Source organism: Mesoplodon mirus (genome assembly GCF_964341445.2).
Source record: "Mesoplodon mirus genome assembly, chromosome: 4".
Classification (NCBI taxonomy): domain Eukaryota; kingdom Metazoa; phylum Chordata; class Mammalia; order Artiodactyla; family Ziphiidae; genus Mesoplodon; species Mesoplodon mirus.
The window spans coordinates 4,037,724-4,051,450 of NC_138979.1; the positions used below are offsets into that span (position 1 = coordinate 4,037,724).

The window sequence follows — 13,727 nt, forward strand, 5'->3', positions numbered from 1 at the left end:
GTTGTCCAATAACCACCAGCCAGGTGTAGCTACTGAATGTTTAATTTTAATTACTTCAAATTTAAATTCACATAGCCACATGTGGCTAGTGACCACTGTCCTGGACAGCACAGTTCTGGCAGTTCTGGCCATTTTAAATGATGTGTGTCTGTTATTACATAGGTGCTAAGTGATGCTTTTTGATACTGGACAAAATCAGTACAAAGCTGCCTCTTCGGGGTACTTCATCCCAGCTTCTTGACGAGGCCTCCAGTGGATACAAGGATAACTCAACGCTTATACAGGCTTCTGGAAATGTTAAGGACTTTGAATTGGCTGTCTGTTTTTTACTCATTTATGTGGGAGGTTTGTTTCTTGGACTTTATACTTTAATGAAAAATGTGCAAGGGCTTCCGTGGTGGCGCAGTGGTTGAGAGTCCGCCTGCCGATGCAGGGGGACGCGGGTTCGTGCCCTGGTCCGGGAGGATCCCACATGCCGCGGAGCCGCTGGGCCCGTGAGCCATGGCCACTGAGCCTGCGCGTCCGGAGCCTGTGCTCCGCAATGGGAGAGGCCACTACAGTGAGAGGCCCGCATACTGCAAAAAAAAAAAAAAAAAAAAAAAAAAAAAAAAAAAAAATGTGCAAAAGCCTTCAGAACTAAATTATTTCTTTTTTTAAAATAAATTTATTTATTTATTTATTTTTGGCTGCATTGTGGTGCACAGGCTTCTCATTGCAGTGACTTCTCTCCTTGTGGAGCACGGGTTCTAGCCGTGCGGGCTTCAGTAGTTAGAGCACGCGGGCTCGGTAGTTGTGGCACACGGGCTTAGTTGCTCCGCAGCATGTGGGATCTTCCCGGACCAGGGATCAAACCTGTGTCCCCTGCATTAGCAGGCGGATTCTTAACCACTGGGCCACCAGGGAAGTCCCTAACTTGTTTCTTATGTCTCAAAGCAGTGAAGCAATTAAACTCTTGGAAAGGCCCTCTTGGCTCCTTGGCACGTGAGAGTGTTTTTCAGCTGGAGGTTGTGACCTCTGTCTTGGGAGGATGGAGGGTTTCCAGTGCATTGGGGCAGCGGCCTGAGTTTCAGAGCTAAATATAGGTCATTGGCATGATGGCCTCTCTTTCTCAGTCTCATCGAAACTGTGTCCTTTTAATGAAAGTGGGGCTTTAGTGGCTGGTGGGATAAAATCTTGGGAAAAACCATCAAAATGCCACAGATACACAAGTCTTTTTCAGATGTAACTTGCTACCGAGTACAACTAAGTTCTATTTTTACTTGCTTTTAAAAATAATTGGTAAATTATGGATTATTTTTTTTAAGTTAAAAACACACATATATATGAATTGATGGAAAAATAAGTCTCAAATGTGTTGTTCATGCTGAGGCATAAGAGGAATCCTCCTTCAAGTCATCACTCAGCTCTCAAGCAGGCTATCCTGACCACCTATTCAATCCTGCATATGTATTTATTCATATATTCGCCATTTATGAAATGACATCCTTTACAGTTTGGCATATTTCAAGCTAGAATATTTACCACGGCAGGTACCATCTGATCCTCTAGAGCAATGTCTCAAAGGGTGGTCACTGGACTGAGAGCATCGGCAGCATCTGGGGGCTGGCAACTTCTCTGGCCCCACCCCAGACCCACTGATCCAGGAAGCCCAGGTGTGGGCCCAGACACCTGTGTTTTAGGTGATTCTGGTGCACACTCAAGTCTGAGATCCACGGATCCAGAGTACACCAAATCCCCCAAAAATATCCCAGAGGGGAAAACTTCCATACATCCCAAAGATGGAAACATTTTGTACATAAAATTGACCTTGTAAGTTGTGAAATAGGAGCCAGTATTCTCTTTCGACCTAGTGTTATGAATCATGAATTTACCCACTTCAACAAAGCCTCACTGACTCTCTACTCTCTGATCTTTTTTTCCCTATAGAAATGCAACTTCTAAAAGAATTTCATGAGATGTTCCTGAAGAGATGAGATGCAGTACATGTGCCTTCAGCAAATTCAACATACAAAAATTCAGATATGTACAACTGATAAATTAGGTAAGCACTACTCATCTTAAGAAAAGATTATTAGATTTATAAAATTAGTCACTAGAGGATTCATTTAAACAGGGGTATCATATAGTGCGTTTAAAATATGCCAATTTACAGAACATAAATTCACAAATATCCAGTGTGACAGTATAGAAGAATAGGTAGTTATACAGGCTCTGATTTCAGACTTTCCAGGTTCAAACTCCAGCTTTTTCATTTACTGTGTAACCTGGGCCAAACATCTCTAAGCCTCAGTTTCTTCATTTGTAAAATGGGTATAATAATTATCCTATCCCCAGAGTTTCTGTGAGGATTTAAGGAGATATTTAATAAAGGTAGCATTTAACCTAGAGGCTGGGACATAGTAAGCTCTAATTAAATGTTTATTTTTTTCTAAATTAGCTGCATCCATGAGCAGTCTGGTCTCTATGAAAACAGATATTCATGTTTTATCATTGAAGAATGTTTTTAGAAAGCTGTTAAAGTTTATACAAAGCAAATGGGAGCTAGCCACATTGAGCACTGGCTACTCAGCAGGTGTTCACCTTTCCAAGAGATCCTCCCTAGCTAAACCGATTAAGGTAACTTCAATCTCCCGGTCAGTGAAAGGGTTTAGGTATGAGCATTTCCTACAAACCTGGCCAAAGAACTGTAAGAAGCAGTGTGCTGTGGGCCTCTGGGAAAGAATTTCGTCCCTTCTAAAAAGATACATAAGAGAAACTCTCCTCCCTCTGGAAATTGTAATATCAGGATATGATGCTTGGAGCTGCAGCAGCCATCTTGTGACTATGAGGAAAGACACTGCTGACATTACGGCAATGTAAAAGGATGGAACCTACCAAGGAACTTGATAACATTGTTGAGCTATTGAACCAAACCTAGAACTGGCTTGCCTCCTGATTATTAATTTAGTCGAAATAATAAATCTCCTCATTTTTTCACACCATTATCAGTAGGATCCTATGTTAGTACAAAAGCAAACTATATGATATAATACATTTAGTATCTTAATTGGCTGTATGACAAAATAATTTGGTGACTTTATTCTGGAGGTGATCTTAAATCACACGTAGAGATTTAATGAAGAGTTCCTTCCCTTCCAATTCATCTGTATATAATAGCAGTCTTACTTTCCTGCTCCATATCTGATGTACTTAACTAATTACCCATTAGCTAAATGTCTAATTATATTACCTTCATAAATTAAAATACAAATGGTTATTATAAAAATTTCTGTTACATAAATATCATTAAAATTTTCAGAAGGTTTCAAAATAAAGATCTTAATTCTGATGTAATCCTTCAACACTATAATTGTATCTCCCTGCTTCATCTCACAATTTTTATTGACATTGACATTTATTTCATGACAAGGAGAGCAAAATGTACAAAATGAGGCTTCACCACGTTAAAAAAAAGTTTTCATTAAATGGACCTCACAAGGACACATCCAAAATTCCTACAACCAGAGTGATCCCTGTCTCCTTTCTTCTCAAGGGAATAAGTTAATATTTTATTTCTCACTTTGCAATAGGAATTTGCATTAGCTAACCAGCTATTTATATAGCATCTGTTTGGGCTATATCTAAAATCTGAGGGCTATCTTCCCCTCACTGTGTCCCAAATAATGGTCCTTCAGTAGAAGGACGGAAGGACACTTAAATCCTATATAAACAGATTAAAAAAATTTTTTTTAAGTTTTTACCCCAGAAATCTTATTTTGCCTTTATTCTCAGATGGGAACCTCCCACATCCAAGACCTTAGATTTAAGTATCTTTAAAATGTTGAACCACATTGGACTGTAAACTCCCTGAGAGCAGGGATCCTTGCCTCTTTGTCTTAATATTGTATCTCAGCCCTTTAGCATCATAGCACATAATAGGAGGAAAAACTAGAACAAACAAACCCCCAAAAGAAAAAAATGTTGAATAAATCAAGTATAAAGGATACTCCTTTCATCTTTTTCTTCAAGAAATCATTATCTTTGCTTTACTTTCCCTTTAGAGTCTCCATCTGAGAATCTTTTGGGAAAGATAAAAAACAAAGTCATAACACAAACACCCATTTGGTCTCTTATTTTCTTTCCCCATCTCTTCCTTTGCAAAACATGTAATGATATGTCCAAGAAATAGCACAGGTAAGTACGCACAAAAAGAGGGTGGAATTAGAAATATATACAGTTTCAGTTCTCTATTGAACTTGGTTTTCAGAGGGCAAAATTTTTAGCTATTTTTCCTTCTTTTAAAAAAGTTTATTCCAAGGTATATTAGATTGGTTCTGGCAAATATTGATATTTTCAGCATTTTATGATGTCATCTTAATATCACTGTAAATGTTTCTTCCCTTTGTTACTTCATCTTTCCTAATAGGTTTGCTAACCTGAAAATTTCCCCAATCTTTAGCAATACTAATGCATACAATTAATTTGCATACAAATTAATAAACTAGGAAATTATGTTGGTTCACTAAATGAAGTCTTAATAAAATTTTCAGTTTACTTCCATTATTGACCAACCTCATAATTTCAAGTTCATATTTCTGAGGTTTATTGTTTGGAATTTGATTTACAGATTTTCCATGTCTTTGGCATTATTTATTTCTTCTTTCTGCAAACTGTTTTTTGGCCATTTCACTACTCATTGACCCCTCCCCCTCCCTCAGAGGGATGGGCAGGGTGAAAAAAATGATAACGATATTTTAACATAGTCAATTTTGCTACTTGCTACTATCTGTGATAAAAAGGTGTGCAAGAAAAAAATAAGTGTGTAATTGTTGACTGAAATGACATTTCAAGATTAAAAAAATAATCCTTTATTGTTCATGATCTAGCAACTGTTACTATGAAAAACTGAGTTAGTTCCCTGTACACCAAATTTAATAAATAAATTTTTTTTCTGATAAAACATAGTTTATTATAATCATTCTAATCATAATCTCACCAAACTCAAACTAAATGCCTACAAAATGTTGTCAATAAAAAAAAAAAAAATTAACATCCAAAGAATCAAGAGCTAAAATGAAGCCCAAGGTGGATTTGAAAATGGAGAATAATATAAAACAATGAGTTGTTTTTGCCTCATAGATTTAAACCTCCTTGTTTAGTGATGTAAGAGTCACAGATAGAAGAATATCTTTAACATAAGTATCTATGGGTGATTTTAAAAAGTGAAGATGTAACTATAATGGTTACTCATAATCAATGATGTAATAGTCAATGATATAGGAGAACAAAGAACATTGCATAGCTACATATGGACTTCACAGCATCAGTCTGTTTTTAAAAGGGGGGCTACATTATATAAACATTTTTAGTTTTCACAAATTAAAATGAAAAAAGTCACCAGCTGAATAACAGAATATTTTAGCAATAAACATATTGGGCAGTATATTTTATTCAGTAGATTAACTTCGGGGAACTAAACTCCAGCACAATCAGGGGGTTAGATAATATATTTACACCTGCAGTATTTCATTCTATAAATAATCTATAATGTCAAAACCAGTCTTGATGGGGGCATTTAAATTTTATGAAAAGATAAAATGTTACAGTGAACATTTTCAAATTTTTATAGCAGAGTATAAACAAAATATAGGCATAATATATAATTATTTTTGAAGTTCAAGGAAAAGGTCCTACATAGATAAATAAATTATAGGGACACAAAAATTGGAAATACTATTCCTAGTCATTTTCACACATTCTTTTACTTCAAAATTTTAATGATTAGTGAAATGAGCATTTACATATTTCAAAGTGAATAAAAACACTTAATAATAACTCCAGAAATTTTGACTCAAGAAATCATCTCTACAATCATATGAAAAGGTGGTTTAGGATACTATTTCAGTTGTTTTGTTTGTTTTATTTGGCAAAATAATGTGTTTTTAGGTACAATGACTGATTTCTCCCACTTTCTTTTTCAATTAAGGACATACTTACTATCTTCATAAACAACTAAAATGTTCACAGAGACCAGTAAAAACTATGTCATATCATAATATACATTTTTGTTCTTGGGAGGCTTTGGGCCTAAATCCCATATTCTCTAATCAGATAACTCCCAATAAGAACAAAGATGGAAAAGATTTACCCTGCATTTAGATACACAAATACCAATATTTTTAAAGTTAAAAGCAGTTGTATCCATATTCTTAAAAAAATTATCCTATTCCAAAATATTTGCTCTTTTTAAAGCAAGGATGTACATAAATTCAATTGAAGTATCACTTCAAAATAAAACAAACAACAGTGTAGGCATTCTTACTACATTCGAACTCCTAGAAAATTCCCAGGAGAAACTTAGAATAGTTATTTAAGAAATTCCTAGGTTCAAAATGAAATTCAACTTTTACAACGTTCAGTGAGCTAAAACGCAAAACGTTTTGTTCACTTGAAGACATTAGCAATGGATGATATTGTAATAGAAGGAAAATGGAAAATGTTACTGAGGAAAGAGAGGGTAAGCTGACAGCTTACTACTGAAAATTTTCTGATCTAGAGATAATCAGATCAGAAAAAACACAACTGCAAACTGCATGCTCGGCCCTGCTGCTCCCCGGACGGGCTGTGACGACGTGTCTGTTCTCACCCTTCACAGTTCACGGAAAACATTAAACTAATACAACTGAATAATTTCCTCTGACCAAATCGAACTTTCTTTAAGGAAATAAAGGGAGAGGATAATAGATCAAATCTTGCCCCACCTCTTTTTTTTTTCTCCTTTTTTCTTTTAGTGAAACTGACGTAAATTGTTGAGAGCTGTACAGCGCCACCAGGACAGATCCATGCAAAACAAAAAAGATCGCCCACCGTGTGCAAAAAGAGAAAAAAAATGAGAAAAATGCCCCAAATTACAAAATGTCTCCCAAATATACCTTTTTGGAGGAAAAACAAGATAGATCTGCAAAGATTATCTAATGAGGAGCCTCAGAGAATTACTATCATGGAACACAAGTTTAGATCGGATCAGCAAATAAAAGATCCACTATTTAGTAACAGCCATAACTTAATATAAACCCGGTTATGTCAATCTCCACCTTCATTATACCAAGGGCAGCTTTTCTGTAGTTTGTATCCAAGTAATCCATCAAGAAAACCACAATAGGCCTATTTCAAACCAAAATACATCCATAGTTTGCCTGCTAATCATTTAGTCCTGGACAAATTAGGTAATACATCATTTTTATAAGAAGGATATGCACATATTTGGCATTACCAACATGCTGGCACAAAACAAGTCCATCTTGAAATAGCTGAGTTTCCCTTAGCTCACAGTAATTAAAGTATAATTTATATCATAAATATTTAGCTTTAGTCATGGGGTTAAAAAAAAAAAAAACACTAATTTTTTTTTCTTTTGGTAAAAATTAGCCAGACAAGATTAGCTGGAAATGTGCAGAGATCAAAGCTAAAGAAAAATACAAAGATTGGTTTTGTTAGAAGAAACACAATGAAAATCCTTCTTAGTTGGCGGCTCGTTCAAAGATGTAATAACATAAATGTTTAAAATTACAAACTTACCATCAGCGGAGGCGAAGAAGAAGCCAGTTCTGGAAAAAGAATTGTAACAATATAGGCTGGACACTTGTGTCCCTAGAAACAACAGCCTCCAGGCGGCACACGGATCTTCCAACATCTTCACAATATTGGGTAAATAAAAAGTCATACTTTCTTCCCTGATCGGTGGCTGCTCGCGGTCGCTTCTCCAGGATCTGTGGGCGTTTGGGAGAAATCGGAGAAATATCCGCGGAAGATTAAAAGCAGAGGAGGCCGAGGCAGCCTTAGAAGACTCTGGGGTTAACAACTTTGCGATGGCAAGCAGGCGGGCCCTGATTGGCTGGGAGGCCAGTGTCCCCCTCTCCTCCCGCCTCCTGCAGCTCGGAAAAAAATGCAGTGTGAGTGCCATTTTACACTGGGCTTTTAAACACACAGACCCCCAAATGACAAAGTCTGAGCTCGCTACGAAGTGACACTGCAAAACAATAGCGCCCACGACCGCCCGTGAGCTCAGGAAAATGTCCCTTTGACGATCCGGCAACGCTCTTATTTCTTGCATGTGGGTTTTTAGGGAATAGCATGCTTTTCTTAAGCAGATGGTCATTCACCGACATCGATGTCTAATTTGGTTACCAATGTGGCCGGTGAAAAATGATTCCCATCAAAACATATTTTTTTTTCCCCCATTGGACGTCCTGAAGGTACCTAAAGAAGCCTTGCACAAAATTCATGTCGTTTGCAGCTTTAACTCCTTGGGAAAAAAAAAAAAATAGAATTGATTAGCCACAACAACTTCCATTTGTGCAGAAAATAAAAATAAAATAATGATTTTTAGCGGCTACATTACAAACAATAGGCATACTTTTTTTTTTTTCCTTCTTAAAAATTGTTTCAGAAACCTTTGCCGGCTGATAGAATTCTACCAGTCTGCCTTACAAACAAAATGGCTGTGGTACTGAGTTTTTTTGGATCCTCCCACTGTGGCTCCTCCAGGCCTCCAGGAAGTGGTAAAAATCCAAAATAAATACAGTACTAAAAGTACATTGTCCAGGCTGAACTCCGGTGAAGCCTTGGGGGTCTGGGGCGGGGTGGGGGGGGGGTCTTAGAAATGTGCTGCTTTTCATTAGTTCTTTTAAAAAACTGTTTTGAAAAGAACATCAATCACTAGAGATTTACTTGACTGTAATTTGAACTTCCTGTTTTACATATTTATAAGGCCTTTCACCTATCTTGGCAGGCTTTCAAATTAAGTGGGCTGGGAAATTTGACGCTCTGTGTCTAGCTGTGAGCTGAGTCAGGTATTTGGTGGTTGCAACTGGGCTTTTAAATAAAAACGAAGTTGAAAACTTTAAAAAAGGATTAACGTTAAATGAACGCTAGGCTATGATTGATTGCAAATGTAAAGCCACAAAAGTCAGCAAATATGGAAATATGTCAAATACTGCATACATGTGTTAATTGAACACATTCGGTATAAAATTCTTTGCCAGCTAAATTTCTAGTGAGACAAGGGTAGAATCGGGTTTAAAGAAATCGGCTGAAGAAAGGAGTGGCCAAGTGCCTGCATTCTACATATTCCTCCCCCAACCCCATACACACACACACACACACACACACACACACACACGCACGCTCGGTCTGGTATCCCTATTCCCGCCTGACATTTAATAGGTAACATTCTTCTATTTGTAGTTTTTTAAGGAACCTCCATACTGTTCTCCATAATGGCTGTATCAGTTTACATTCCCACCAACAGTGCAGGAGTGTTCCCTTTTCTCCACACCCTCTCCAGCATTTGTTGTTTGTAGATTTTCTGATGATGCCCATTCTGACCGGTGTGACATGATATCTCATTGTAGGTTTGGTTTTTTTTGTTTTGTTTTGTTTTTTGCGGTACGCGGGCCTCTCACCGTGGCGGCCTCTCCCGTTGCAGAGCACAGGCTCTGGACGCGCAGGCTCAGCGGCCATGGCTCACGGCCCCAGCCGCTCCGCGGCACGTGGGATCCTCCCGGACCGGGGCACGAACCCGTGTCCCCTGCATCGGCAGGCAGACCCTCAACCACTGTGCCACCAGGGAAGCCCTCATTGTAGTTTTGATTTGCATTTCTCTAATGATTAATGATGTTGAGCATTCTTTCATGTGTCTGTTAGCAATCTGTATATCTTCTTTGGAGAAATGTCTATTTAGGTCTTCTGCCCATTTTTGGATTGGGTTGTTTGTTTTATTGATATTGAGCTGCATGAGCTGCTTGTAAATTTTGGAGATTAATCCTTTGTCAGTTGCTTCATTTGCAAATATTTTCTCCCATTCTGAGGGCTGTCTTTTGGTCTTGTTTATGGTTTCCTTTGCTGTGCAAAAGCTTTTAAGTTTCATTAGGTCCCATTTGTTTATTTTTGTTTTTATTTCCATTTCTCTAGGAGGTGGGTCAAAAAGGATCTTGCTGTGATTTATGTCATAGAGTGTTCTGCCTATATTTTCCTCTAAGAGTTTGATAGTGTCTGGCCTTACATTTAGGTCTTTAATCCATTTTGAGTTTATTTTTGTGTATGGTGTTAGGGAGTGTTCTAATTTCATACTTTTACATGTACCTGTCCAGTTTTCCCAGCACCACTTATTGAAGAGGCTGTCTTTTCTCCACTGTATATTTTTGCCTCCTTTATCAAAGATAAGGTGACCATATGTGCATGGGTTTATCTCTGGGCTTTCTCTCCTGTTCCCTTGATCTATATTTCTGTTTTTGTGCCAGTACCATACTGTCTTGATTACTGTAGCTTTGTAGTATAGTCTGAAGTCAGGGAACCTGATTCCTCCAGCTCCATTTTTCTACCATACGACCCAGCAATCCCACTACTGGGCATATACCCTGAGAAAACCATAATTCAAAAAGAGTCATGTACCAAAATGTTCATTGCAGCTCTATTTACAATAGCCAGGACATGGAAGCAACCTAAGTGTCCCTCAACAGATGAATGGATAAAGAAGATTTGGCACATATATACAATGGAAAATTACTCAGCCATAAAAAGAAATGAAATTGAGTTATTTGTAGTGAGGTGGATGGACCAAGTGTCTGTCATACAGAGTGAAGTAAGTCAGAAAGAGAAAAACAAATACCGTATGCTAACACATATATATGGAATCTAAGAAAAAAAAACAAAAAAGGTCATGAAGAACCTAGGGGTAAGATGGGAATAAAGACACAGATCTACTAGAGCATGGACTTGAGGATATGGGGAGGGGGAAGGGTAAGCTGGGACGAAGTGAGAGAGTGGCATGGACATATATACACTACCAAACGTAAAATAGATAGCTAGTGGGAAGTGGCCGCATAGCACAGGGAGATCAGCTCGGTGCTTTGTGACCACCTAGAGGGGTGGGATAGGGAGGGTGGGAGGGAGGGAGATGCAAGAGGGAAGAGATATGGGAACATATGTATATGTATAACTGTTTCACTTTGTTATAAAGCAGAAACTAACACACCATTGTAAAGCAATTATACTCCAATAAAGAAGTTAAAAAAAAATAAGTAACATTCTTAGAGAGCAATAGCTAAGGTGACTATACAATTTATTGTCTAAACCAGGACATTTTTTTAACGTTTTATTCTGTAATCTCATCAGTAGTTACCTGATGAGAGTCGATTTCAACGACAATTATGTGATCAGTCAGGAAAACATCCTTAAGAAGTCATCTAGTGAAGAGAGTAGACTACAATTCTTGAGAAATTTTTATGCAGTTGTCCTTCCAACAGAAAAAAAAATTGCTAGGGGCCATTTTCACTATATACTATTTTGTCTATCCACCTCCCCAGCCCTGTCCTTTTCTCTCCCATCCCTTCCCCCACCCTTACATATGCACACAGATTCATATATGTATATATACACACAGTTATACATGTAAATATAAGTATATATGTACATTCATATATAAGTATATGGATGTGCATGTCCATATATACTTTTATTACCTGTAGATTAGAATATTCTATGCATTTTCCACAATACCCATATTTCAAGTTATGCACTTCCCAAAGGCAGAATTTTCTTCAAAGTTTTTGAGACAATATTCATTATAGACGTGATCTGAGCATCTGTTGTTTTGGTAAAAGTCAAATGTAGAGTGAGATGTTTTGGAAAACTTATCACTGAAAGACATAGGATAAATAATTCTCATGTTGTTTATTCAAATAGTTCTTGAGAGCTTAGGGTGTGCCAGGCGTGATGCTTGGTGCTACATACACATTAATGGACAAGCAGGAAGTTCCTCTCCTTCATGAAGCTCACAGTCTCGTGAGAAGACAGAGAAACAAGCAAGTAAACAAATACATAATTGCAAATTATAATTGCTACTAAGAAATAAACAGAGTGCAGTCTTTCAGAATAACAGGGAGGGAAAGACATAGATAAGATGATAAGGAAAGTTATTTCTAAGAACATGGCATTGATGATAGACTTGAAGGATGAGAAGGAGCCAAAGGATGAGAAGAAAAATGCATGAGAAATAGCAGACCCGGAAGTGGTTACAGCGTGCGCAAAGACTCTGAGGCAGAGTGGAGCTTGGTGTATTCCAGGAAGTAAAATGAGCTCAATGGCCCTGCAGCATGTTGAGAGAAAGGGAAAATGACATCGGAGGAGGTCAGAAATGGAGTGACATCCTGCCAAAATTTTTAAGTTACAGAGAGGAGTTCCACATTGAAGAAAGTGAATCTTATTTGGAGAGTAAAATGTTGGAATTTGAGAGTTTGAAGGCTTCAGTGTGGGTAAGATCCAGGGAAGCTGTAGTGAAGTGACAAAAAAAACTCCACGCTAATTTTGAATCTACATAGCTGTATCACAGTGTTTTGGTATTATATTTTTAAAAATCCACACTTCATTTGCATTGTTACAGACATTGATTATGACTATGATCATAAAGAAATATGAGCAAGAAACAAATATGTAAGATCATACACATTGCTAGTAACACCAAAAGGAAGAATTAAGGCAACTGTGTGCCTCAGTTTTGTGCTTCTCTTTAATAGTGTCAATTCTGGTATTTTTTTATTCAAAAAACCTCACATTTCATATCAGTTGAACGAAGCTCAATTAACACTTCTTTTTAAACAAGTGAAGCAAAGCATTATTAAAGCTAGAATTTAACTCATATAGTTGGAATAAAAACAGTTATTGTTTTTGAATTTACTAACTGGTTGTTAGCAAACAAAATCCTATGAACACATGGGCAGAAGCAATGTGTTCAATTTCTCAGATCCCAAGACTTAGAACAGCAGGTTCTTAGACTTTAAAAGGAGGTCAAATCAATGATATGTAATCCCTTGAATGAGCTTTGATAGTAATAGGAATCTCTAAACAAATCAAATTGTGAACCAATTAGGTAATGCAGTTTTTAAGATCTGTACCTCTCAGAACTGTGTGGGGAAGCAAGATTTGTTTTGGAACTCAAATTTTTAAAATAATTTTAAAATAGTAATAGATGCATTGTCATAATCACCCCATAATCAAATACAATAATATATTGTAATGAAATATGTGATCAGTCACACTAAATGAGGTAAAGACAGACCATAAGAAGTCCTATATTAGATCAAGTCAGCTTTTTTCACCAAACAGATACTACAACTTTTGAGGAAGCTTTCAGTTTTCAAAGATTTGGAGAATTCTTGACCGTGGATAAGGGATTGTGCAACCATGGACTTTAATCCCATTCCAGTTGTTTCTTAAAAAAATATTCTTAGCTTAAATCAAAGCTCATAATCCTAGTGATTATAAACAGAGTTACAAAACAACAAGGTCATACTGTATAGCACAGGGAAACGTATCCAATAAAAAGAAATAAACAAAATTACAGTTTGGAAATGGTCAGATTTCCATTTGTGGGCCCTAATAAATGAATGTACTCTGTACTAACAAATTACTTTAGTTATTTGTTCAGTCTTGGATAAATCCTCTAAATTTTACCCTCTGATTTTCCCCGTATTTTCCTTCTTAAGAATAGTGAGATTCACTTTGCTGTACAGCAGAAGCTAACACAACATTGTAAGTCAACTATACTTAAATTAAAAAAAAAAAAAGGAATAGTGAAAGTTATGCCTTTTTGGCAAAGTATTTTAAAGCAGCACCTCACCAGACCTTTTCTTTCCCAAATGTTTGAATATTATGTCTCTGGCAGAGAGGCTAAGGCTGTTTACTTTAGA

The 13,727-nt window shown here is 37.1% G+C and overlaps 1 protein-coding gene across 1 annotated transcript in view; it reads right to left on the minus strand.

Annotated features, from left to right (window-relative positions):
• Positions 1 to 7,954, minus strand: part of EPC1 (enhancer of polycomb homolog 1) — a 95,519-nt gene extending 87,565 nt beyond the window's left edge. The window contains exon 1 of the mRNA XM_082620008.1: positions 7,558 to 7,954. Coding sequence (XP_082476134.1) covers positions 7,558 to 7,560 — 3 coding nt within the window. The 5' untranslated portion in view covers positions 7,561 to 7,954. The remainder of the gene's footprint in view (positions 1 to 7,557) is intronic.
• Positions 7,955 to 13,727: the final 5,773 nt, after the last annotated feature.